General features: G+C 40.6%; 1 protein-coding gene across 2 annotated transcripts in view; it reads right to left on the bottom strand.

Moving 5' to 3' along the window:
• The window catches only part of ABCA4 (ATP binding cassette subfamily A member 4), a 200,937-nt gene that overhangs the window by 88,286 nt on the left and 84,662 nt on the right, over positions 1–27,989 (bottom strand). For both annotated transcript variants that reach the window (XM_072644042.1, XM_072644041.1), the window contains 3 exons: positions 10,429–10,634; positions 9,318–9,494; positions 5,131–5,353 (listed from right to left, as the gene is read on the bottom strand). In XM_072644042.1, coding sequence (XP_072500143.1) covers positions 5,131–5,353; positions 9,318–9,494; positions 10,429–10,634 — 606 coding nt within the window. The remainder of the gene's footprint in view (positions 1–5,130; positions 5,354–9,317; positions 9,495–10,428; positions 10,635–27,989) is intronic.

Genomic DNA, 27,989 nt, shown 5'->3' on the forward strand with positions numbered 1-27,989 from the left:
AAGTGACAGGGAGCCAATGTTGCATCCTGAACAGAGGAGTGATATGGTCGATACTGCACTTTAGTAAAAGCATTATGGGCAACTGTCTGGAGGACAGAGTGAGTGGGAAAGGCTTTGAAGTAGGAAAACTATTGAGGAGGCTGCTGTGGTAATTCAGGAAAGAACGGACAGATATGAGAAAAGCTGTGGATGCAACAGCATTTGCTATGTGATGGGATATAGGGGTTGAGTGAAAAGGAAGAGAGATTATGAACCTGGGTGGTGGTGCCTTTCACAGTAAGTGTGTGGAAGAAGGCTAGGTTGGGGTGAAAGCTAAGTTTAGAGCTATCTGGGCCATCAGGAGGAGAATGGCCTATCCAACCACACTTGGAGCCTGGGGCAAAATAAGTCTGAAATAACAGTTTTAAGCTTATTAAAATTTTCATATATTTTAAATAAAATTATATATGTAAATATTTTAGATAGAGACATAGATATAGATATAAATATAGATGGTGTTGTTCAGTCATTTTTCAGTCCTGTCTGACTCTGTAACCTCATTTGGGATTTTCTTTGCAAAGGTACTGGATTGGTCATTTCCTTCTCCAGCTCTTTTTACAGATGAAGAAACTAAGGCAAACAAGGTTAAGTGACTTGGCCAGAGTCACACAGCTAATAAGTGTCTGAGGCTGTATTTGAGCTTATGAAGATAAGTCTTCCTGATTCCAAGTTCAGTGCTCTAACCACTGAGCCACCAAGCTGCCCTCATGAACACATATTCAATAAATATAGACACATAGGCACATATATGTAATATATATGTGTGTGTATACACAAACACATAAAACACTGTATTTGGCTGCAGAATATGGAAACAATTCTTCTTAGGCTTAAGGGAAATTGGTTTCTCTGTCCTTTATCTCATTCCAAAGACATTCTCCACATAAATCAAAGATTATCTACCTAAGAAACAAAACCCCTTCAAATAAGGATACAGGACCAGAGAATATCTAAGGTCCCTCTGAGTGCCAAAGTTTTATGATTCTATGGAATTAAAATACCAGAAAGCTCTAACTGGTTCAAGGCAGAGATCCTTGGCTAATTTAGCTTGCCATACACTGTTTTCTAAAATGATGTCAGCACTTATTTTTTTTAATAATAGCTGGAATAACCAAAAGGAATTCCCATTGTTCTTGTTTCCTGCCTTCCTCCAGACTGGTGGAGCTGAGGAGGGAGTGGTTAGGGGAAGATGGGAGAATCAATCAAAGGAAAACTATTTCCACTTGGAAAACCCTGTTTCTGATTGCAGTCAAATGACATTCCAGTTCCCACGAGGAGAACTGCATGTGTGGCCAAGGCACTGCTGGTGAACTTTCCTTTACCTTGCTTCCTCAAAGCTTAGGGATCTAGTGTTCCATCAATTAAGAAAGTAGATTTTAAAAATCACTTAGCAGCAGCTACCAAGGCAAAGTCTTATTGCCAGTTCAGATCCCTGTCCAAATGCATTTTGAGCATTTTCAAGTCAGTCAACAAGCATTTATTAAGCTTTTAGTATGCTGAGAAAATTCAGAATGTGGGTAATGGGGGAAGGGTGGAATAAAAGATCGGAAGGAAGGAACTAGGGGCCCTTAGAGAGAAGGGAGGAGTTACCTCTACTGGGACACCCAAATAATCAAGACTCTCCACTCATTTATGAGGGTCTCTCAGAATCACTTGGAAATTTCAAGTGCAGTGCAACGTTAACTTTAATTAAACTTTAATTTAATTTAAAATTGATTTAATGTTCATTTCATGCCTAGGGCAAGCTAGTTCACCAGCCTGTGTGTTAGTAAATTGTTAATTATTACTAGTTACTATTAATTGTTAGTAATACTAATAGTTAGGAATTAGTTAGACTAGCCTGTGTGTCAATAAATTGTGAGCCTTTTTGTAAACCTAGTATAGAACTTAAAGTCATTATCTTCAAGATTTCTATTGTAATCCAGTGAAAAAATTTTAAAGCACCTTTTCATTAAAAAAGAAAAAGCATTAAAGGGAGTGGGATTTGTTTGACTGAGTCTCTTCTCATGAAGAAAATTCACTATTTTTCTTAGCTTGGAAACATAGGATTCTAGCTTTTCGGGCTGGAAGCCATTTTAGAGGTCATTTTGTTCAACCCAGACATTGACTGAGGAATGTGCAGTGTAGAGAAGTTAAGCAGCTGACCATGGTTACTCAGATATGAAGGGATAGAACCAGATTTCAAACCTAGGTCCTCTGGCTCCAAAATAAATGATCATTCCATTGCTCCCAAGTGCAGTCTAACACAGAGCCATAAGCAGGAATTTGATATCAATAGGGTCCAGGAATAATAATAAGGCTTTAAGTAATTGGGGTGAGGGCGGCTTCCAGCCTCCCTCCATATGATGATCCAGGGAGACTGTAGGATCATATGATCGTAAATTTTGGATTAGAAAGTTCTTTAAAAGTCATCTATTTTACCCTCCTCATTTTACAGATGAGTAAACTGAAGCATAGAAAAATTAAGTGACTTGTCCAGGTCACATAACTATTTTTAAATGTCTGAGGTAGGATTTGAACTCAGGTCTTTCTGATCCCAAGTCCAGTGCTCTACCCACTATACCCGCATTATAGAACTTTTGCTTGGGACCAAGTCTGGAGTAGCACTTAACAAATGCTTAAAAGTTGTTTTTAATGAATATTACATATTATTCCCAGATCTACATTTTCTCCTTCCTATATCCCCCTCCTCCCAATCTGCTGAGAAAGCAAGAAAAGCAAAACCCATTACAGAAATGTGTAAGTCAAATAAAACAAATTCCCTTCTTTGGCCTTGTGGCCAATGTAAAATAACAAAATAACAAAAACAAAAATGGATTTGAAGTCTGTCACTTCTCTGTCTGGCAGTGGTGATGATGACAATGGGCAGAAGGGAGAGCTGCTCCCACAGCTTAGAAAAGGAAGTAAGGTTTGTAATTCAGAAGGTGATCAGATGACCTCGTTGTCTCAGAGGTAGATAAGACATTATCCAGCCTGGTGGAACCCCACCACTTGCAAAGAGATGTTCCATCCCCTCAAAAGGCCTGCTCTTGGCCTGGTTTACAAGGGCACTGCAAGCATCCTGTTAAGAGGAGCTCCTACGCTGGCTGGCAGCCACGGGTAAGGCGGAGAGGGAGGCCCAAGTTTGGATCACTTGGTAGCTATGTGACCTGGGGCAAGTTATTTAACTTTCTGACCTTCAGTTTCCTCATCTGAAAAATAGGGATAACAACAGCATGGACTTCAAGCACTTGTAAGTTTCAAATGAGACATATATTTAAAGCATCTTGTAAGCCTTAAAATGCTACGTAAATCTTAGCTATTGTTAATCAGTTAATAAACGTTTATTACATGCCTATTATGTGGCAGGCACTGTGTTAAGCACTGGGGATATAAAAAGAGCAAAGCATACATAGTCTGTGCCCTCAAGGATCTAATCATATTAAATAAAAATAATAGCTATTATTGTTATTAGCTTATGTATACTCCAAGTGGTAAGGTCTCCATATTCCAGTTATTAGAACAGGAATCACTCCTTCAGGCAGGGGAATGTCTTTAGTAGAAAACCAAGAATGAATCTGAACTTGGTTAACAGTAATAAATAACCCAGGGTTTCTCCCTCTCTGCTCTCCACATTCCAAATCAAACTGGTGCTTTGAGGATCGGGACCTGTAATCCTCAAGGAGAGGAGAATTCCTTGCAATCATCTCTCCCACACTTGGAAACAAAGATCTCTCAATAGCCAAGTGCCCCTTGCGTGGTTCTACTTCCCCAAAGCTCTGCTAGGCATTTTGTAGAATGCAAGGTAGTTAATCTACTCAGGCTCAAGGAGTTTTCCTGGGTTGGGTGAGGTCTAGTGCTTTCTTGACTTATTTCCCATTTCTCCCTCTAACTCACTTATCATCAAATGGATGAAACATTTCTTCTCCATGCAGGGCATTCTACTGCCACCACACTCTTACACAGAACATGTTCCATGCCTGGAGTGCTATCTCCCATTACCTTTTAGAATCCCTACTTTTATACAAGTCACAGGTCAGGGGCCATCTCTTCCTATATAGAACTTTGCTGATTTTCCAAATTATGAGTGACTCCCTAGAGTTTGGTCCCCCACCAAAACTACTTTATATTTTCTGCTTACATAGTAGCATTGTTTGATAAATAAAATATTGTCCTTGGGATTAGAGTACCTGGGTTCAAATCCCATTTCTACCAACAAATGTGATACCTTAGGAAACTCACAACTTTCCTGGGCCTCAGTGTCCTTCTCTATAAAATGAAGGGGCCAGGGTAGGTGGCTCTTGAGTTCTATACATTCAAGTTCGAAATCTAGGATCTACATGCCATTTCCTGGAGGATTGAGACCTACATTTTAGATATGACCTATCAATGAGTTGATTTGATTTGCTTGACTATATTTAATTGTTTATAAGGAGACGTAGGAATCTGAAGGAACCTTGGAGGGAGGGGATAGTTAGTATTAGTAGGAATTTGTTTTTTAAGTTAAGAAATGAAGTAATTTGCTCAAGGTCACACAGGTAGCAGACCCCATATTTCTATCCCCAGATCAGAGCTTTTTTCTTTTTTTTTTTCTATAGACATGGTCTTCTGCTGATGCTGGTTAATAAGGGATAGATAAGGAACCAACCTTGTGATTTCACTGATCTAGGGAATTCTCCAATGAGGAAACACTCTCAATGCAGGTTGGTATTTTCTCTGCAATTTATACTCTGAGAGAACTGCCTAGAACACTGACAAGTTAAGTGGCTTACTCAGGGTCACACAACCAGTACATATCAGAAACAAGACTTGAACCCAGGTCTCTCTAACTCCAAGGCCATGTCTCTGTCTACTACGCCATGCTGTTTCCTGTATATTCTTACTAAATTGAATTAAACTGACTTTAATCAGGTGGCTTACAAGAGGTCTATAGTGTAGTAGGTGAACCTAAGGGAGTTCCCCTTAATCATCCTCCTTTGATGAGCTGAACAATCTGCATGGTACTCTTTGCTTGTCCTAAGAGGGCTGTGATTGGCACAGGCCCACTTATAGGAAGAAGGAAAGGAAGGATCTAGAGAAGTCTGGGACATTTGGATCCCTCCTAGCTCTTACCATGATGAAGGCCGTCAAAAGGAATGTGCTCATTGCCATGACAGAGAAGCTGTCCAGGAACCAGGTGCACCAGATGACAGCATTGGAAACACCTCGGTTTTTCAGGGTCTCCTTTAGCCTCATCTCCTTCTCCAGCACAATGCTCTTCACCACCATAGAAACTGAGTAGATCCAGGCCAGTACCATGAAGACTGGGAAGCAGCGGTTCAGAGTGATCATAAAGCTGCAGACACCAGAGAAGAGAGGAGACCAGCCATAGGCAAGGCCAAGGGGTTGGGAGAGAGAGCACAAAGGAAACACCGTTGGGAATTCAGCAGGCTTCATGAGCTCCAAAGCAATGACTGGAATGAAATCATACTTTTATCTATAGGGTCACCCATCAGCTCCTTCCCAGGGATGTTGCCATTTCTTTGGAATGGGCTAGTCTTCTGGCTTTAGAGCCATGCATACATGGGTTGTATATTTCATCCAGTTCAACAAGCCTTTGTCAAACTCTTGCTAGAGGAAGAGTTCTTAACTATTTTATGTGTTATGGACCCCTTTGACAATCTGGTGATAATGATGTTTTTAAAGTACATAAAATAAAATGCATTACAAAGGAAATCAATTATATTAAAATACAATTATCAAATTTCTTTAAAAAAAAAAGTTAGCAGACCCTAGGTTAAGAACCTCTGTGCTAGAGGAAACATGTCACAGTGGGAAAGAGCACTGAATTTGGAGCCAAAGAACCTGGTTCTGCTGCTTACTGACTTTGTGATCTTGAAGAAATCATTTCACTTCTCTGTAGCTTGGATTCCTCATCTGCAAAATGAGGGATTGGGACCAGATGATCTGTAGTGTGCCTTCTAGCTCTAAAGCTGTAAAAGTACATTGAAGGCATTGCGCTAGGCACTGAGGTTACAAAGACAAAACAAAAAACAATCCCTATTCCAGCTTACATTCTACCTTCATAAATATGGTGTGAGCAAACAGCGTATTTGTATCCATCTGGGTTGGTGGTCAGGGGAAAGAATGATTTCCTGTTTAGACCCCAGGAAAAAACCTGAAGATTGGTTTGTTTGTTTTTATCTTTGTACTCCCAGTGCCCATTATAGTGCTTTGCACATAGTAGGTGCTTTAGAAATATTTTCTCAATTGAATTGAGATCACTTGAGAAACCCTGTGTGTAGGCTGGCACTAGAACCCAAGTGGATGTTCATACAAACAAAGAGTATGTTGGTGGTGAATGTAAGCATGCAGGTCATGCCATCTCCTACTAAAGGGAATCTAGGCAGCTACATAGTACAGAAGATAGAACACTGGGAATAAAGAAGACCTGAGTTCAAATGCTACCTCAAAAGATGATGAACTTTGTAACTGAGCAAGCTAGTTTTTTAACCCCTCTCAGTCTCGATTTCCTTATCTGTAAAATGAGGACCTCTAAGCTCCTTCACATCTCTAAATCCATACTCCTATGACTCAACATAATCTTCCCCATATACTCACACATGAATCCTATGGTAGCCAGATCCTATTTCTTTGGGGGATGGATATTAAATGTGTAATTACAGCAGACTTATTTAAGACAGTAACTGACTCTGAATTCAGGGTTTGCTTCCACTTCTAACTATACATTGGATATCCTCAGTGAAACAGGCTATGCTTTTTTATCCTGAATGCGTGTAGTATTTAGTGTTTTAGTCTAAACACAATATGGGTTTTCCATGTGTGAAAACACATGCATTTGATTTGTTAGTAGAATCCTTGACTGATGTGATTAATAATTAAAAGCAGTTGTATAAAACTGGAAAGACTTCTATGAACTGATGCTGAGTGAAATGAGCAGAACCAGGAGAACATTACACACAGTAACAGCCAGAGGGGCACGAGGACTGTTCATGATAGACTTAGCCCTTCACAGCAATTCAAGGACCTGAAACATTTCTAAAGGACTCTTGATGCAAAATGACATCAATATCCAGAGAAAGAACTATGGAATCAGAACACAGAATGCAGCAGATTATTTTCTCTTGTGTTATGTTTTGTTTGGGTTTGTTTTTTCTCATGGTTTCTCCCATTCATTTTAATTCTTTTATGCAACATGACTAGTGTGAAAATGTGGTTAATAAGAATGTATGTATAGAACCCATATAAGATTGCATGACATCTCAGGGAGGGAGAAGGGAGAGAGGGGAAGGAAATCTAAGACTTGTGGAAGTCATTGTAAAAAACTGAAAACAAATAAATTAATTTTTAAAAAAGGGGAAAAAAAGAAGGTATGGTTAGAATCCATATAAGATTGCATGTTGTCTCAGGGAGGGAGGGGGGAGGGAAGGGGAGAAAATTTAAAACTTATGGAAGTGGTTGTTGAAAATTGAAAACAAATTAATTAAATTTTTAAAAAGCAGTTGTACATTGCAACAGGAAGGTCTCTGAGGCCACATGGGAAAGTTTCATCACCACAGTACCCAGCATATAGCAGCACATAATAAATGTTTGTTGACTGACTACTTGGAGAAAAGAGCTTGTTTTCCAGAAAGCTCACAACCTCTGACCTCCTGGGATCTGGCCACCAGAGGTCTCTCATGATGCTCTTCATAATGGTTAGTTTCCACTTCTTGCCAATCCTCTGCACTGCCTCCCCACTAATACGGTTCTGAAATGTCTAGTTGGGTGTCCCTTTCTTGAACCCCTTCCAACCTCCTCTCTATTTCCAAACCCAAAGTAAACTTCAGGAAGGAGAGACAACTGACCAGAGGTAGCTGATGTTAGGGGTTGTAGGTTCTCCTTTTGTAAGAAGAATCACTGGACTATGAAAGAGATGGGAACCCATAGGCCAGCCTGGGTTTGGTTCTCTCCTGTCTACCTCTGCTCCCTGCCTTGAACCCTGCTGTAACAAGTCCATAGGCATATCTCAGGAAACTTTCATAGGATTGCAGGGATAGAAGGAACCTCCTTGGTCTTCTGGTCCAACATTCTTTGTTTTACAGATGAGGAAACCAAACCCCAAGGAGGCTGTGTCTTTCCCAAGATCACACAGGTAGTAAGTGGCAGAAATGAATTTGAATTCAGGTCCTCTGATGCTTGGACCAGTGCTCTTTCCACTCTACCATTCAGATATCTATGCTTGTCTTTTAGGCATCACCACCCTGTCCAACCTCAGCTAAGTCTGCTGGCACCATCCACCTTTGGTAAATGAGGTTGCCATGGCTAGAAGGAACACACTCTTATTCCCATGAATAAAACCAAAGGATCAGTTGTTTAGGTGGCTGCTAGCCATCAAAGATATGATTTTAATAGTGAGCATGTGTTAGCAGGGGAAGGAGTGCCCTAGAAGTTAAAGGCCTACTTTCTTTTTGTCTTTGGCCTAAGCCTATGATTTCATTGGCGTAAAACATTCCCAGGGAGGAAACTCATCCCATGCTGATCAGTACCTATGGACCAAGAAGAGTCTTACAGTGTTGTCTGAGTCATAGAGAGGTTAAATGCCTTGCCCAGGGTCATGTATCCAGAAGATGTGAAAGACTAGACTTGAACCCACTCTTCTTGACTCCAGGAAAGGCTCTCCCTCCATCATGGCTTGTTGCTTTCTCACATTCCTTCACCTTTTCATCAACCATCCATCCTGACAATGCTAATTAGTGAAGGAGCTGCATGATTCAGTAGCTCCTAGAAACCAGAGCCTTGATTTGTTGGGAGAAAGAGACTCTGGCTCCTGTCCTTAAAAATACCAAATGCACTTTACAGCATGAAATTCACGTGTCTTGGCCCCTGTCCCCCAAGATGACCCTTTGTGACTTTCCACATATGTCCTTCACAAATCGAACTTCTCTTGTTCTAGTTTTCTGGGTGTTTCCTTCTTCCTTCTTTCACCTTCCCCTCTAAGATCTGTTCCAGGTTTAGAATTCTATGATTTCCTGAACCTCTATCAAATGGACAAAAATGCTTTTATTCTTTCTCTCTTCTTACTTTCTTTGATGTCCTTCCCATCAGAGACTGGAAACAATGGCTCCATGGAACATTTTCCCCAGCTTGGCCACCTGGCCAGCTCTCTCCTGTCCTTCCCCTCTCCCCCCAGGAATTCTCTCTCCAGACCCAGATTGAGATCAAAGACTGAAAGGGTTTGAGCCTTCCTGACACCAGAGGCACCTCCCAGCTGCCCCCACTAGCTTGTCAAGTAAGATCAAGGTACTGCTCTGACTCACACATCATCTACAAAGCAGGGGTATGGCATTTGCTGCAGATAGACTCCAATGGGCACTTCTGCCTTGGTCTGACTCCTTATAATCCCTTGTTCAATCATGTCCTGTAGATATGCAAACCCGCCCCAAATGTAACGGAAGTCTTCCACTGGATCGGCTCTTGGACCAGGATCCCAGTACCTGAGAAAGACAAACAAAGATGGAGACCAGCTTCAGTGGGATGAATTGTGCATATAATTCTAACTTCTTGAGGCTCTCACTATAGCAATTAAAAACTCTAGAACTCTTTCCCTAAGACTTCCTAATTCTGTTCTGAAATGGGAAGGACTTAGATCTCACCTAATTATATCATGAATTTAGGAAGAATTTATTGTACTTTGTGGACTGATTTAGCAATGCTGTCATTATTCCCCAGTCCCTTTCCTTCAAGGGAGCTGGGAATCACTAAATGCAATGCTTCTGGTAAGATGGAAGACCACTATGACTTGCCATCTGCTCTACCACTGTTTGGTAAAGTCTCCTGGCCCTTAACCATTTGTCATGGTACTATGCCCTCCAGACCCCCAGCACTGTCATCTGACCTAAAGCCCAAGGCTTTGCCATCTGTCCTACTCCTACACCCTTAGAACTTCCAGGTCTTCTCATAGAAGTGTTGTCTCTCCCAGTTATAGTGAGGGTTCCTTGAGAAAGGGACTACTTGGCTTTTTCAACTTTTCTCTCAGGGGCTTAGCACAGTGTTGGCACATAGTAAATCTTAATAAACGCTTTTTCATTCATTCATTCAGGAACATCATCATCCTCAGTTTAAAGAAAGATTAAACAGATCGAATATTTATAATGAGATAATTGGTGCAAGTGCTAAGGATGAAGGAAAGCTGAAGGCAATGATCCTCTTCACTATTTCTAGATATCAAATCACATTAAAATGAGCCTTTTGGTTAGAGCAAACCCTGAGTCTTTCTGTGCTTGATATACTCATTGCTGTTGACCTAAAGGGAGAGGGAAATGAAGGCCACAGGCTTAGCTAACTTGGACATGGAATGACCATGATCTCTTCTGGCAGGCCCCATGACCATATATGGGAGAATCCATTGGAGGTAGATGAGGCCGTTACCTGTCTTTGATCTTATTGGTTTTTTCCACTGCATCTATGTCCATGCGGATCTTGTACTTCACATGGCGTGGTGGCACACTGTTCCAGGGGTAGATATCAGAGAACACCACTCCAGCCCAGAATCGATTCTGCTCCAGCAGGGAGAGGGCTCGGTGGGTGAGTTGGATTTCATCATCATAGCTTTCAAATTTATCCAAGGTCAAGCACTGCAGATAATAACAAGTTAAGAGAGTTGGAGGAACTCCAAGTGGCAAGAACTCATCTCCTTCCCTTTTCTTCACACCCAAACAGCTGGAGGGATGAGCTGCTGCTCTGAGGGGACCAACCAGGATACAAGGAGAGCTACAAAGTTAGTATTTGCTTAGCACCAGGGTCCAATGTCTGAACTGGAAGAGTCATCTGGAAATGGGTTGGAAAGGTGTTTGGAAATGCTGAATTGCTCTCTGGTCCCAGCAGATTTAGGGAAGGCTAGGTTTATCCAGCTGTTCATAGCTGTACAAATAAGCTGTTGCTGTGAGTGACAAGAATGCTAAGGCCTCTTTCCCTACCTAGCATGGACAAGACAGAGAATGGGGTCATGCTGGCTACAGAGCTTTGAAGATTACAAAAAACTCAGACTTGGACCCTAGCTAGGTCTCCCCTAATTATATCATGGATTTAGGAAGAACTTTATCGTACTTTGTGGACTGATTTAGCAATGTTGTCATTATTTCATTAAAAAATAAGATTAAAATAAAATAAAAAAGATTCCTAGAGGTGGTTCTTTTTTATCTCACTACAAACATACAGAAGATGATCAACTGGGATAGGAACTGAGAGAAGAAGGAAAAAACCTAACAAGGGGACTGAACGATAGTTCCAGAAATGAATTCCCATCCCAACTCAAGGCATGTATTGCAGACAAAGGAAGAAACCTGGAATTGCCCAGTTAGTCTAGTACTTGCCCCACACACAATCCCTATCCCTCTCAATAGCAAAATGGATAACTTAAGAAAAAATAAAATGTTAGGTGATATCTATTTTAATTGAGCTTTAAAATATCACATCATACTTATGTTTGTTTAATTACTTAATTCATCACTATGGTGCTTAATGGATGTTGGGGTTCAAGTTTCCATCTTAGGGTATAAGATCCCTGAGGGTAAGAGCTCTATCTCCTGATTAGGTTATATTGTTCTGAATATATCATGGGAACTCAAGAAGATATTAATTGATTAGTCTGCATGGTTGCTGGTAGTGGCTGTGGGAGGTGCTGAATTCCCCTATTCCCTTTGAGGGAGCAGGGATCAAGCTTTCAACCTCAAACTCTCCAAGATTCATGTAGATGGGCACTGGTTATACAAGCCAACTATCTACACAGGAGAGAATTCACAGGGGCCTCTGACCTCTCCCAATCACAACCAAACTTGTCAGAAAACATAAATGCAGAGGCCTTGATCTTGCCAAGACCTGGGTTTGAATCCTGCCTGCCTTAATGACTCTGTGACCCTGGACAAATCATTTCTTTGAAACTCAGTTTCTTCATCTGTAAACTAGAGATAACACAAGCACCTGGCTCCCAGACTTCCATTAGATCAGCTAGAATCAAATGGGCTGCCAAATCCTGCCATTTTTCCTTCTAAAACCCCTTTTGTATTCAATTCCTCCTCTCTTCCTTCTCTGTTGATTATCTCCAATTCATCTTGTATATGTCTTGTTTGTTCATAATTATTTGCATGTTGTCTCCCCCATTAGACTGGGAGCTCCTTGTTTGGATCCCCCCACTTAGCACAGTGCCTGCCATACTCTATAAATGCATGTTGACTTGACTTTTCTCATATAGTAACGATGTTAATTCTGGTCCTTTCTACCGTTTGCCTAGAATGTTGCTCTGGTCTCCACATTGGTCTCCTTTCTTCCACTCTCTCTGCTCCAGTCCGTCCTCCATACTGCTACCAAAGTGATTTTCTCTGCCCATGTCACTCCCCTACTCAGTAAATTCCACTGCTTTCCTATGACCTCAGAAATAAAATATCAACTGTTTGATTTTGTTTTTAAAGCCCTTCACAACCTGGACCCATCCTCATTAGAAATTACTTCCCATCCTGCAATCTATGATCTAACCAAACTGGCCTTCTCCCAGTTCCTCTTGCATGATACTGCCATCTCTATATTCCCATATTTCCCATCTCTTTGCCATTGCCAGTACCTGGAATTCACTCTCTCCTCACCTCTGCCTCATGGAATTCTTTTTTTCCTAGAAGACAAAGCTCCAGAGCCATTTTCTGTGCAAAGCCTTTCTTAATTCCCCCCATTGCTAGTGCCCTGCTCTACCATATATTTGACTGCTTTGGATATATTCTCTTCATATTTAGCTTGCATGCGCAGGCACATATGTTCTCATTTTCTTTCCCATTAGAACGTGTTCTACTCTTGTTTCATACACTTCTTAGCAGTGTGATCTTAGACAGGTGACTTAACCTCTCTTAGCCTCAGTTTCCTCATCTGAAAAATGAGGATTGTGACAACTGAATGAGATAATATAACTCCTCGAGAATAGAAAATATTTCTTTCTCTGTTTTTATGTTCCTAGTCCTAACACTATTTCTGGCACATAGTAGATGCTTGATAAATATTTGTTGAAGATATTAGAATCACTGAAAAGATGGCCTAAAAATGTCTCACTTTGCTCTAATCCTGAATATGAACTACTGGACCAGCCTGGACAGACCCTTCCACTGACATAGGCTGACAAGAGCCAAGCTGGATTCTACCATCCAGAATGGACTATCTAGCAATATGTATCTGACTGGCCAGGGAAGACCAACATGGATGTAGGTACCCTAACCCACAGGGCCTGGATCTATCATAAGACTATGAGATGGAATGGTTGTCATCTATGGCATGAAGTGAGCTGAACTGAGAACATAAGTAAATGCAGTTGAGATTGGGGACCTATACTAGAGAGTGTGACATTGGTGAATATAAGTACTGTAGCACTGGCCTAATCCTCCCCACCCAGTTTAACCTTACATGATTGGTAGCAAGAGTATCCATAAGATAAAAGTATCTAAGTGATACAGGCCAAGAAAAGGAGGCAGGAGCCTCAGGGTCTCAAGCTTCACATGCCATTAGATACCCTGCTGTTTGGAGAGTTGTATCAATAAGAATTGTACAACAGAATACTGAATTACAAGAGGTGGCAAATACACAGCCCATGGGCCACATGTGGCCCACAACACTCCTGAATGTGGTGCAATGCAATTTTAAAATGTAATTAGGAAATACGTAACAAAACTTAAAAATACAATAAAATGTAAATAATATTAACATATGGTTTTCAAAGTCAATATGTGGCCTCCAGAGATTCTTGGGTACAGTTTAGTGGCCCCTGCTTCTTTTTAACTTTGATATCACCACCTTGGATCACCATTGCAAACACCCAAGGGATTCTTGAACCACTAAATGGGAACCACCACAATGAAAAGAAACCATTTTACTGGGCATGAACAGGCTAACTCAACCAGGAGCTATGAAATGTCTGTAATGGGCAGGGTGTTATGGGAGAGGAGTATTTCTCAGTGTACAGTTTTCTTTCTAGGAGCTATCTGGACCAATGTTGAGATTTTGAGAGTGAGCAAATTGAGGAGGCATTAACCTGATCAGGAATCCAGATGTCTAGACTTACTGTAGATAAACAAGCAGATAGACACAATCAGTGCATTTTAACTGTACATTCTTGAATAGGCTGCAGCCTGTACAGAAGGCTCAATGGAGTTTAGAAGGAACTCTGCCAAGATGGGGGGAGAAAGAAGGCTGAATCCAGTGGTCATCACTTTTCTGTCCAATATTCCATGCATAGAGAGCCCATGAGAATGAAAGTCATCTATAGAAAATAACTCACTAGGTTCCAGAGAAATTGATAGCCAGGGCCCCTCTAAAGACTCAGGATTGAAAGTACAGGCTACTGAGTCTAAAGATTCTCAGGTATAAATTGGATAGCAGGTCACAAAACAAGTGTTAGGATGATCCAACCAAAGACCAGGCTGGCATGTGATGACTCAAGGATAATGGGTTCAAACAGGTTACAAGTGTAGCCAAATGATAACCTTTAATGTACTGTATTACCATGTACTTTGCATATAATATCAACATGTAACTCTAATGTAAATGTCATGTACTTTATACCTGTATGGGTATTTGGGATAAATACCCATGGTTATACTGATTATGACATGGCCTGTGGATGTACCTGTGTACCCAGTTTGATTTTCAAGGATTGTAAACACTGTTCTGGGAGGGAGGAAAGACCTGTAGTGTAGCTTCAAATTCATAAGTTATGAGACAGAAAGCTACTGATCTTTCAAAAAAGACCAGGACACCAAAATACCTGGAAAATTATGCCAGAATAAAACCTTGGTTAGGAAAATGAACTTGGAAAAGGTAAATGGGCAAATAGGCTTAGTACCTGGGGAGGCCTGGGTATTTCTAAGCAACCATGAAAAAAAATTATACTTGGAGATGGTAGTAAGAAAAGTAGGACTACCAGAGACAGCATTACAATTTCTGAAGAATCCAAATTGTGGTGACCCAAAGGGCAATTCAGCACAGCAGAAAAAGGACTGACTCTGGGATAAAGGGATCTGGGTTCAGGTCCTACTTCTGATGCTGACTACCCCTGTGAGACTGGGTAAATCACTTCCCTGGGCCTCAGTTTCCTTATCTGTAAAATGAGGAGGGTAGACTCAATGTCCCTTTTAGCTATAGATCTATGATTCTATTGGAAATATGAGAGTAAGTAAGCTTATGTAATGTCACCAATGATGACATGTATTTGAGGAATAGCATAAAAGGCATTATCAAGGACAGGTATGATCATAAAAGGAAATGAAATAAGAGACATCTTGGTGTCATACTGGTATCTATAACATATTAGAATCATAGATACACACACCTGGGAGGGACCTCCAAGGCCATCTAATTCAACCCTCTTATTTTATCCATAAAGAAACAGGGTCTCAGGCACATGAAGGGGCTTCCCCAAGGTCACACAGGTAGTGCCAGCAGTGAAGTTCTGACTTAGGTCTTCTGACTCATGAGCCAGCATGCTTTCACTCTATGTCCCATGGTCTTACAGGTCATATAGTCTAACCTGCTACCAGAAACCCCCTTTATTTCTCTCCTAACTGATAGCCATCCCCTTTCTGTACTCCAACATTTCAAATGATTATTATTATCTTATATGGCTATCCATTTAATTGTTGAAAGGCTCAAGTTGTTGGAAAGTTCTTCCATTCTGCCTAAGTCATCCTATCATAGCTCCAATCCATCAGCTCTTGTTTCAGCCTGTAGAGTAAATCTAATTTTATTTTTGTAGGAGAACTTCTCAAATATTTGAAACAGGTGGGCATCTGCCCATTAAGTCTTTCCTTCTCCTTAGTTCCCCTAAATGTTTTTCATGTGACATTATTTTCATGCCCCTCACCCTCCTGGTTGTCCTTCCCTCAGCACTCTCTAGTTTCTTATCATTCCTCATAAAATGTGGGTCTTGAAGTGTACACAGTCTTCCAGATGTGATCTGACCAGAGCAAGATTACAATGGGACTGTTATCCAGAACAAAGGTCTCACAAGACCTAAAGGAAGGCTTTCAACACAGTGAGTTGATCTGCCAAGTGGGAGGTACAGGAAGACACTGACAAGGACTGGGGAAGATGGCCCAGAAGGTGGGAGGGGAGGATATAACCACATAAATGAAACCATGATGCATCTGGGTAGCTGAAAGTCACTTAGTCATTGGAAATAGCTTTTCCTTCTCCTTACCTCCTCACCAATCACCCCATCCCCCAGCCTGGTCTGTCCAGGTGTCAGGACCTCCCAACTAGCCTGTGGCAAACTTCAAGGCTCTGACTGCAGCTAGGGCTGCTACCCCAGCCTCACCCCACCCTCTACCCCTGGGGCTCCTATCCCACTCCAGTTCACCAGCCTGGGAGACAGCCACATGCCATTTTCTCAGTCTGAGAGATAAAAAGAAAGAAAACAAAGCAAACTTTGTCAACTGGCCAACTGATAAGGAAAAGAGTACCCAGGTATGTGAGAAAATTGAAGGGCCTGAGGCTGAAATGACACTGGGCTAACAACACAATCATCAACAAAGGAAATTGAGTTGTTTCCTTTTAAAAAAAAATCCTAATATCATCCCTACATACATCCCTACATAATCTGGAGATGCTGTGTTTTTGCAAGTTACTTCTATTGGGAAACATCAATAGACTAGAATAGAATAGGGTCTGGCTAGTTGAGTTGACCAGTTTGGTATTTTACAAATGTCCATCTGTCAGCTAGCTAGTCAACAAGCATTTATGAAGCATCTCTTATGTGCAGGCATTTACTAACAATGTGTACTTGGATCAATTATTTCATCTCCTTAAGTCATAATTTCCTCATTTTAAAAGTGACTAGATGAGTGTTGAGGTTCCTTTCATAACTAGTCCTTAGTTCCTATCTAGAATCCTATGAAATGCATGAATTTCTGGACAGTTTAAATGAAACAACTATTGTTGACTTGTTTTAGGAAACACAGCCTGACTTAGTCATGGAAGCAGACTATTTCTTAGGCAGAAAGTTGATGAATAGGATAATTCTTTTTTTTTTTTTTAAATCAAAGGTACACTATTTTCTCTGACCCTCATGGGATGCCATTTAAATACTCTGTACCTCAGTTTTTTGTCTGTAAAATAAAGGTTTGTCATTCCAGTGATCTCTAAAATCTGACTAAGCTCTAAATCTCATGTTTCTAAAGAGTGTTCATTAAGAGAACATCATATATACTCAATTTCTTCCCAGCAAGATTTTAAAAACCCATCCATCTCCCCTCGTGCCATATTGGACTGATTGATTTTTTGGTATCTTCTTCTCTTGGCTACAGAAGATTCTGATGTATCAACAGGGCTGGTAATTTCCGCACATCTACCATGCTGCCATTCTAAGTAGATATTATTTATAGAAAATAACCATCTTTCTTCTTCCTCCAGTCAAGTCAAAAGTTTCAGAATGTATCCTGTCCTCATCTGTTCCTCATGTATTTTCTCTAGTTTGAGTAGAATGTGTATTCTATTGGGTATTCTAAATGGGTATCCACTGTGCCACCTGTTAGTGAAAAGAGATGGACTGGAGCTCTAATCAGCGATATTTCTATCTGGGAGAAAACTGTTCAATTGAGGTTGGTGACAGCTGTCCAAGAAGACAGTCCAAACATGGAAGAAATGGCAATAGAAGAGACGGTAGTCTCTCTCATCCTTCCCCCAGGAGGGCTGGAGAAAAGCCTGAAGTTATGCAACAGAACAGATTGAGAGAGGAATATTACATATGGGGACAGAAATCATTACTTAAAAGAAGGAGAAAGCATTCCATTTGGATGTTGGTTCCTTGGGTGAAGTCTCATTTATCCCATGTTAGTTTCAGCCCTGAGCCAGGCTTCCCTTGATATGTGTTCAAGGAGAGTATTCTATGATCTCTAGCCAGAAGCACTTCTTCTGCCCCTAGTCAGGAATTAGCATGAGTTTAGAACAGCTCATCAGGAAGCTCTCCCAGACAGCAATTGGGCTTACCTTGAAGAGCCAGTGTTTTTTCAGGATATCTTCACAGAAAGAAACCAGGAAACCGCCCCTGGTTCCTAATGGGAACTGTCCTATGTGTCTCCTATGTGTCCTAACTGTCCTCTATGGGCCAGCTAGGTGGCACAGTAGACAGAATACTGGACCTGAGGTCACAAAGACCTGAGTTTATAATCCCAGCTCAGACATTTACTGACCTGGGCAAGGTGTTGCATTCATTCATTGGTTTCCCTATACATAAAAGGGGAATAATAACAGCATCGACCTTCCTGGTTGTTGTAAGGATCAAATGAGAGAACTTAAGTAAAATGTTTTGCAAAACTTAAAGTGATAAATAAATGCCAGCTCTTATCAGAAGTCACTATGAGTCTCTTAGAAATATAATCTAATGGTCCCTTGGAAGAGTGTGTGTGTGTGTGTGTGTGTGTGTGTGTGCGCGCACGCGTGCGTGCGTGTGTGTTTAAGCAAACATCAATGGTTAAACCCTTAGTTAAATTTCTTGTTAAAAAAATTATTTAGATTAGTGGACTTGCAGAAGTCAAGATGGTGGAACAAGCAGTAAATCATTATAACTCTTCCATATTCACCACCAAACAACCACAAAATAGCACAAATCCTGGAATAACAGAACTAGCGAAAAGATGGGGTGAAAAATCTTTTAGCCCAAGAAACTTGGAGATTGGCAAGAAATGTGTCTTACTCAGGTAAAGGGGGAACACAGTCCAGAGCAGGGAGCATCCCAGCAAGCCAGAAGCAAGCCCTACTTCAGCAAACCAGCAGGAGATCCTGAAGCCCAGTGCAGTAGATCAGACAAATGCCAACACCAGGACCCCCACATGCCTCAGCATAGCCAGGGGAATGGGGAGACTCTGTCTCCAAGAACCTCCATGTACTTCAGCATTGTCCCATGCAAACAGGTGAACACATCAACCATACACTAGCATTGTACCCCTGCCACATGCTTCAGTGTAGCCCCAGAAAAATGCAGAAATACCCCACTGGACTCAGCAAACCCCAGATACTACCACTAGGACCTGGCCCAGCACCAGGTGAGCTGCCAGACCCTCCCGTCTCCAGGAGCACCAGCCACCCCCTACCTCACTTCATCAGCAGAGCACCAGACATAAGAGTCTCCTGTAGGCCTAAGGGCAACATAAGTGCAGCACCAGGTAAATAACTAGGGCCTTCAGCCCCTGGTGTGAGAAGCATGAATCAGTGCCCCTTCCACTCTGTGGGCAGAGCTCAAGTTTAAAAGAAAGGGAAAAGGCCAAAAGAGATGAACAAAAAACAACAACAACAAAAATAATCTGATCATAAAAAGATATTATGGTGACAGGAAAGATCAAGACACAAACTCAGAAGAGGACAAGGATGTCAAAAGACCTCTAGGCCAAGCCCCAAAGAAAAACAGGAGATGGTCTCAAGTCTAGAAAGAATTCAGAAAGAGCTCAAAAAAGGAGCTTAAAAATCATATAGGAGAGGGAGAAAAAAATTTGGAAAAAAAATGAGTTTGATGCAAGAGAATTCTGAAAAAAAAGGACTCAAAAGCTTGGAAAAAGAAAAAGTTGCTAAAAAGTAGAACTGGTCAAATGGGAAAAGAGATTTAAAAAATTCACTGAAGAAAACAACTCCTTAAAAAGTACATTTGGTCAAATGGAAAAAGAAGTACAAAAGCAATTGAGGAAAACAACTCCTTACAAGTTAGAATTGGGCAAGTGGAAGCTAACAACTCAATGAGACATGAAGAATCAATTGAACAAATTCAAAACAATGAAAAAATTGAAGAAAATGTGAAATACCTCAATGGAAAAACAATTGACCTGGAAAATGGATCCAAGAAAGACAATGTCATAATCAAAAGGAGACTCTGGACAGCATCTTTCAAGAGATTATCAAAGAAAACTGCTCTAGTATCCCAGAATCAGAGAGCAAAATAGGCATTGAAAGAATCCACTGATCATCTGAGGAAAGGGATTCCAAAATAAAAACTTCAAGGAACATTATAGTCAAATTACAGAACTATCAGGTCAAGGAAAAAATACTGCAAGTGACCAGAAAGAAACAGTTCAAATATCAGACAGCCACAATAAGGATTACACAGGACTTAGTAGCTACAGCCTTAAAGAATTTGAGGTCATATAACATCTGGAAGCAAAAGCGCTAGGACTATAACCAAGAATCACCTACCTGGTGAAATTAAGCATAATGCTTAAAAGGGAAAAAATGGTCATCCAATGAAATAAAAGGATATCAAGCTTTCATAAGGACAAGACCAGAGCTGAACAAAAAAAGTTGACCTCTAATATCAAGACTCAAGAAAAGCATAAAAAGGTGAAAAGGAAAAAGAAAACATAAGGAATTCCAAAGGGCTAAACTGTTTACTTCTGTACATGGGGAGATGATACTTGTAATTCTTAAGAATTGTATCTCTAATAGTAGATCTAGGAGGAATACACATAGACAGAGGATATGGGTATAAAGTGAATTGGAGAGAATGACATAAAAAATGATTAAGGGAAGAGAAAGAGGAGTACACTGGATACAGAAGGAAGGGAGAGGTAGAATGGGGTAAATTATTTCACATGAAGAGATGCAAAAAACCTGGAATGAATAGTGGGAGGGTGGGTGATGGGCACTGCTTGAACTTTACTCTCATTAGTATTGGCTCAAAGAGGGAATAATGTACACAATCAGTTGAATATAGAAATCTATCTTACTTGACAGGAAAGTAGGAGGGGAGGAAATTAAGTGAGGGGAGGGGAAAAGGGAGGGGAGAGAGAACCGACACAAGGAAGGGCTGATTGGGGGAGGTAGGAGATAGAAGCAAAACATTGGTAGGAAGGAGAGAGGAAAAAGGAGGAAAAAGAGAATGGAGGGAAATACATAATTATTAATCATAACTGTGAATATGAAGGGGATGAACTCTCTTAAAAAACAGAAGTGAATAACAGACTGAATCAAAAATCAGAATCCTACAATATGTTTATAAGACATACACTTGAAGCAGAGAGACACACAATGAGTAAGAGTAAGGGGATGGAGCAGAATCTATTAGATAATTTTGAGCATATTAAGTCAAAAAGCTTTTACACAAATATAACCAATGGAACCAATGTTAGAAGGAAAGCAAAAAACTGGGAAATAATCTTTACAGCAAGTGTCTTTGATAAAAGGCCTCATTTCTCAAATATATAGAGAACTGAGTCAAATTCACAAGAATTCAAGTCATCCTCCATTTGATAAATGGACAAAGGATATAAATAGGCAGTTCTCAGATGAAGAAACCAAAGATATCTATACGCTAAATCATTTTTGGTAAGAGAAATGCAAACTAAAACATCTCTGAGGTATCACTTCACACCTCAGATTGGCTAATATGACAAAAAAGGATAAATGTTGGAGAGGATATGAGAAAATTGGAATATTATGCCCTGTTGGTAGAGTTGTGAATTGATTCTGGACAGCAATTTGGAACTATGCTCAGAAGGCAACCAAACTTGGGATACCATTTGATCCAGAAATACCAATACTAGGTCTGTGTCCCAAAGGAAAACATAAAAAAGGGAGAAAGACCTAGGATGGGTGAGCATGGATGGGTTATGAACTCCATGACTGCAGGAAACATTCATATCCATGTGATCATAGATTTATCTGATTCTTTCAGTATTCATCTTAAGACACATGCCATAATAATAGAGTCTAAAATGTCCAAGTTTATAACGAGCTGAGGAGATTCAAAGAAAGCACAGGGCCAGTACTCAAGGAAGAAGGGATGACGATGCAGGACAGAGAGAAGGCAAAGTTGTTCAAGGCTAAACAAGCTTCTTTTTTCCCTGCTAGGGAGACTGATCTTGAGAAAACGGCAAATAGTGAGTTGGTACCCAAGATAAGGAGGGAGATGGTAAGAAATCACCCAGTTGCCCTTGATGAGTTAAGCTACCAGGCCAAATAAACAACCTCCTCAGGCAACAAAACAATTGGCAGAAGTGACTGAGGAGTAGGTGGTGGTGGTGGTCTTCAATTGTGTCTGACTCTTTATGACCCCACTGGGGGTTTTCTTGGCAGAGATAATGGAGTGCTCTGCCATTTCCTTCTCCAGCCCATGTTACTGATGAGTAAACTGAGGCAAACAGAGTTAACTGACTTGCCCAGGGTCACACAGCTAGTGTCTGAGGCCAGATTTAAACTCAAGAAGAGGAGTCTTCCTGACTTCAGACCCCTGTGCTCTGTCCACTGTACCACCTGTTAGTGATATTGAAAGATCATAGATAATGTGATTGGTGCTATAGGAGGACTGGAGAAAAGTAACTGCTTTCCAGATTTTCAAAAAGGGAAGAGAAAAGAGTCTGCAAATGGTGAACTGGAGACTGTGTGACTAATTCCTGACACAATCCTACACTATGTTATGAAAAGGGCTAGTGAACTTCTAGAAAAGGGATACTCCCTATCCTGTCCTTCACTCACTCTCTATTGCAGCCAGACTTGCCTATTTGCTCATCTCTACACTGATGATCAATCTTCGTCTCTGGTTCTTGGCACAGGTTGTCCCCTGCACCTGGCATGAACTTGCTCCCCTTGTCCACTTCTTAGAATCCTTTACTTCATTCAAGGCTCAGATCAAGTGTCCCCTCCCTGGGCGCCCTGGTGGTTAACGTTCTCCTCCTCCTTGAATTACCTGGAATTCACTTTTCTGTGAATGTAATGTTGTCTTCCTCTTCCAGTCTGCTATCCTTCCCCTCCCCACCCCCAGGACAATGTAAGTAACTCAAGGGCAAGGACTATTTTTTATTTTGATTTTGTATCCCCAGTACTTAACACAGTGCCTTGTACAGAGTTGGCATTTAATAAATGCTTGCTGAATTTTACTCAATTCAGTTAAAGGATGTGTGTATGTATGTAGAGATACATGTATGTATATGTGTGTATGTATGGACATATATGTATATACACAGGCACATATATTTTTCCTGATCTAGTAGTCTAGTAACACTCTGAAGAAAAAAGGAAATAAGGTTAGCTGAAGTTACTCTTAATGTGTATGTATTCACATAGAGAAAGGCAGGCATATATATGTATGTATGTCTGTATATGTATATACACACACCAAAGCTACATGAATGTGTATATGCATATATACATGTAGATAGACATGTCTACATGTATATGTGTATATATATTATATTTATATTTCAGCTAGATTTTGGCAAAAAATAAAAATAAGTCTCTCATGATACTCAGGAAAGTGATGGGGAGATATGAGCTAGATCACAATACAATTAGGTGAACTGAGAGCTAATTAATTGGTCAGACCAAAGAGCAGCCATTAATGGGTCAATGATACTCCAACAGAGTATCCCAGGGATGTGTACCTGGGCTTGTTCCTTAACATTTTTCTCAGTGATTTGGACCCAGGTGTAGACAGCATAATCATCAGACTTCAAGATGGCACAAAGATGGAAGGGAGAGCTAACATGCTAGACAGGGTTGTTTTTTTTTTAATCTGAAGATCTGAATGGGCTAACAAGGTCAATATGAGGCAACAGTATAATATGGTGGCCAAAAGTGTTAATGGAGTTTTAGATGATAAGAGAAACTTACTGTCCAGGACTAGTGAGTGAACGAGTCAGTCAACAAGAATTTATTAAATGCCTACTATGTGCCAGGAACTATACTAAGAACTGACAATACAGTGAAAGGCAAACAAAACAATAAAACAAGCAGTCCCTGCTCTTCAGAAACTCACAGTCTACTGGGAGAGACAACATCAAAACAATTATGTACAAAGATGATGCATACAGGGTAAATTGAGGATAACCCTCCGCACTTGGCCTGGTCACAGCAAATGTGGAATCCAGTGTTCAGTTCTGAGTGCCACATCAGAGCAAGGACACTGATGAATAGAAGGATTTTCAGAGGAGGCCCAATAGGTGACTGGAAAGTTTCAGGGCATATTTAATCTGGAGAAGAGAAGACTTGGGGAACATGCTATGCTTGTTGAATTAAATTGAGTAATAAATAAAATTTCCCCATTAGGCATTGTGATCAGACATGTGAAGTGCCTGTTCATGAATAATCAAGAAATAGATTCTGTCCATTTTCAGAAAATGAAAAAGAAAAAGAAAAGGTCAAAGGAAAAAGCAAAGATTCTGATTGGAGAAAAGACAGCCAGTGCTGACTAGGAGATGTGTGGTCAAAGCAAGGGCTCATGCAGATCCTGCTGAAAGCTACTGTCACAGAATAATAGCCATTTGTCACCAGGATACCCTTATATCCATCAAAGGCTCAATCAACAAGCAGGTATTGCAAGTCATGATGAGCTGAGCTGTGCCCACACAGAGCAGTATTAATGAAACAAAAGAAGTATGTGATATGGTTCCTGTCATAAATCTATTTGTAATCTAGCATCAGTGACAGATTTGGAAAACAAAGGCAGTGGTAATGATGTGGTAATGCAGAATGGGTGTCAGTTTCCCCCAGACAATGTGATTTTGTAAAAACATTCCTAGGTTATATATGGATGGAGAGCTGGAAGGGACCTTTGAAGTTGGTCAGTAAGTATTTATGAAGCACCTACTATGTGCCAGGCATGGTGCTAAGTTCTGGGGATATAAAGAAAGGAAAAAGACAGTCTCTGCTCTTGAGGAACTCACAGTATATACGCAGGGAGACAACATGCAAACAACCATGTTCAAATGAGCCATGTACAGGGCAAATTGGAAATGACCCACCAAGGGAAAGCACTAGAATTAAGGGGGATTGGGAAAGGCTTTCTGTAGAGGGTGGGATTTTAGCTAGGACTTGAAGGAGGCTGGGGAGGCCAGGAGACTGAGGTGAAGATGGAAAAAACTTGAGGCCTGGGAGAAAGTGCCCAAAGTCAGCAGATGGAGTGTGTTATTGAAGAAGGCCAGTGTCACTGGATCACAGAGTACTTGGGGGGTGGGAAGCAGGTCTAAGATGTTATTGGAAGGAGGGAGAGGGAGCGATGAGTTATATAAAGGGCTTTGCAAGTTAGAGGATTTTATATCTGATCCTAGGGGTGAGAAGAAGCCACTGGAGTTTACTGAGTAGGAGGCTGGGGGTGACTTGTGCAGACCTATCTATGCTTTAGGAAGGCCTCTCATTTTACAGCTGAGAAGGTTTAGGAAATTTGCCCCAAATCACAATGCCAATAAGTCTCTGAGATGGGACTTGAACCCAGGTCTTCCTGAACTCAATCCAATATTCCACAGACTATCTCCCACTAACTCTCAGGAGACATAAAATGTCATTGTCAAGACATTATGTTCAAACTCCATTGTGAAGTCATGATATCTTCATTATAATACTGTTGGTTCAGTCTATCATATTTATTTCAATTCAATCTAAGCCAACACACATTTAAGGACCTATTATGTGCCAGGTACCATGCTAGGCAAAGACAAAGACAAAAATACAAATGATAATAAGCCGTTTGAGCAAGGAGGTGTGAGAGATGAGGAGTGGTAGATTTCGTAGTGGATGGAGTACCCAACGCAGAGTCAGAATACTTGAATTCAAATACTTCTTTAGATACTTATTAGCTGTGTGACCCTAACCAAGTCACTTAGCCTCTTAGCCTCAGTTTTCTCATATGTAAAAGGGGGATAATAATGGTGCTCATCACCCAGTACTCGGAAGGTTTTGTAAACCTTAAAGTGCTATATGAATGTTAACTTATTACAGGAGGTATACTTTGGTGGCACTTTGACTGAGGCTTGAATGGAATTAGGGATTCCAAGACATAGGGCTGAGTGTGGAGAGCATTTCAGGGGTGCAAAGGTGCACAGGGAGGAAATGGAATGTAGTGTAAAGGACTGTTTTAATATTTTGTGATAGGATATTTTACTGGAACGCAGAGTGCTTCAGGAGGGGTAATATGAAATGTCTGCAAAGACAGATTGGAGCCAGATTATGAATGGAATCTTTGAAACAAAGTGCTTCCTGTAAAATCTTTTGATCTAACATAATATTTTGGGGAAAGCTAATGAACTTTATCAGGTGGCTAAACTTGTATTTTTATTTGGGGCAGCTAGAATACTGAACTTGGAGTCAGGAAGAGCTAAAAGGAATCCTGTCTCAGACATTTCAAAACTGTGTGCCCCTAGATAAGTTACTTAACCTCTGTCTGCCTCAGTTTTCTCATCTGTAAAATAAGGATAATAATGGCATCTACCTGAAAAGATTGTTTCATGGATAAAGCGAGACAGAATTTATAAAATGCTTCATAAACACTAAAAAGCTATATAAATGTTGGCTCTTGTTATTAGTATTATTATTAGAGTCAGACAGACTTCTGCACTCTCCTCTACTTCTTCCTCATCTAGCCCTCCAGTCAACTCTTGATCCAAAGGCACTAATAGAGAGAGCAGTCAGATAGATAATTGACAACAATGTGTAATCCCTAAATGCCTCGTATCTGGTTTCATGGTACATTGCACGGTCTTTTCCTCCAGGAGATTTATCTTCCTGATCACTGTTTACTTAGGCCAATATTAAAAATAGTTTACATTCCCTAAGCACATTCCAGTTGGGTGGTGGTGGGAATATGGGCCACAGTGTGCTAGGTTGGGGAGAAAAGCTAGTTCCAAAACACAACACAGCAAAACCCAATCTTCTGGCTCTGACAAATAGTAATTAAGCTGAGCAAACTGGGCAGATAATAAAAGAGGTAGGTACATAGGTTTATGAAAAGTTGGAGCCAATGTTAACTATGTCTCTGTATTGACTCAGTGAGTCCACAGCAGGCAAAAACAACTAGTGAGCAAATATTCTATTTATCCTTCAGTCATAAATGGGGGGGGGGGGGGGAGGAGAGGGGGCAGGCCAGGGGGGTGAAAGTTGGTCAAAGTCAACTTTTATGCCTTGCTCATGGGTATTTTCATATGAAATTTTTGTTTGATCTTGCCTTCCTGGTATGAAATTCAAGATTTTTGTAATGTGAATATACTGTGAAAATTTTTAAATACTGTCAACTCCAGACAAGGTTTCATATGTTCCAGGAACAACCTCTAAACTAAACAAAGAAAGCTAACTTTTCAAATTCAAGGATAATCAGAAGGGTAGCTAATGAATTTTCTAACTCTCCTTCCTTGTTTAAAGAGTGTGTGTGTGTGTGTGTGTGTGTGTGTGTGTGTGTGTGTGTTTGCATGCCCGTGTGCACACTGAAGGAGCTGTACACGTTGAGCTTGGAAAAGAAAAGATCTAGAATACGATATGTTTATCAAATTAATTAACAATTAAACAGAATTAATAGACAAATATATAAATATATATGTATAAATACATATAGCACATATATTGGTGACATACATAAATTTATTTTCTACTTGATTAAGCTATCTATTTATTGAAGATCTGACTACTCAACTCTTCCTTATCAGTGACTTTAGCTGGAAATAGAACTTATTGGAGGGTGGGGAGGATCCTAGAAATTTATCAATATGCACATGCATAAACTAATCGGGGACTCCCAGACTGCAGCTGTTTCTGGACAGTCTTAAGCCCTTTCTTCCCAGCCCAAGACACCATAGCCTAATCAGCGGCTCAGAGTAGTTTTTATTTCCTGGAGGGAGACAGTAAGTGGGAGAAGACAGAGAGGTTGTGTGGGGCATACATAGAGGCATGCTGGAGCCAGCTCTAACCTCCTGGGAGCAAATTGTCCAATGTTCAGTGTGAGATTTGCACCTAAGAAATCAGCAAATGCTGATTTGTAAATCAGGGCACACATTTATTGTTTCATTCATTGTCTTGACTGAAGAGAATTGTGGAGAAAATGTTACTAGTATAGATTAAAGTTAAAAGTGTGTCCTACATACATTTTTTTTTCTGGAGAACCAGTTAAGATACATTTACCAGCATGCCCCTGAGCACTCATAGGGAGAGCATCAAGGGGATAAAATGTCTGAGAACCACAGAACAGCCAACTGAGGATGAAGTTGCTTGTGTGTCTC

Source organism: Notamacropus eugenii, chromosome 2 (genome assembly GCF_028372415.1).
Source record: "Notamacropus eugenii isolate mMacEug1 chromosome 2, mMacEug1.pri_v2, whole genome shotgun sequence".
In the NCBI taxonomy this organism is placed as follows: domain Eukaryota; kingdom Metazoa; phylum Chordata; class Mammalia; order Diprotodontia; family Macropodidae; genus Notamacropus; species Notamacropus eugenii.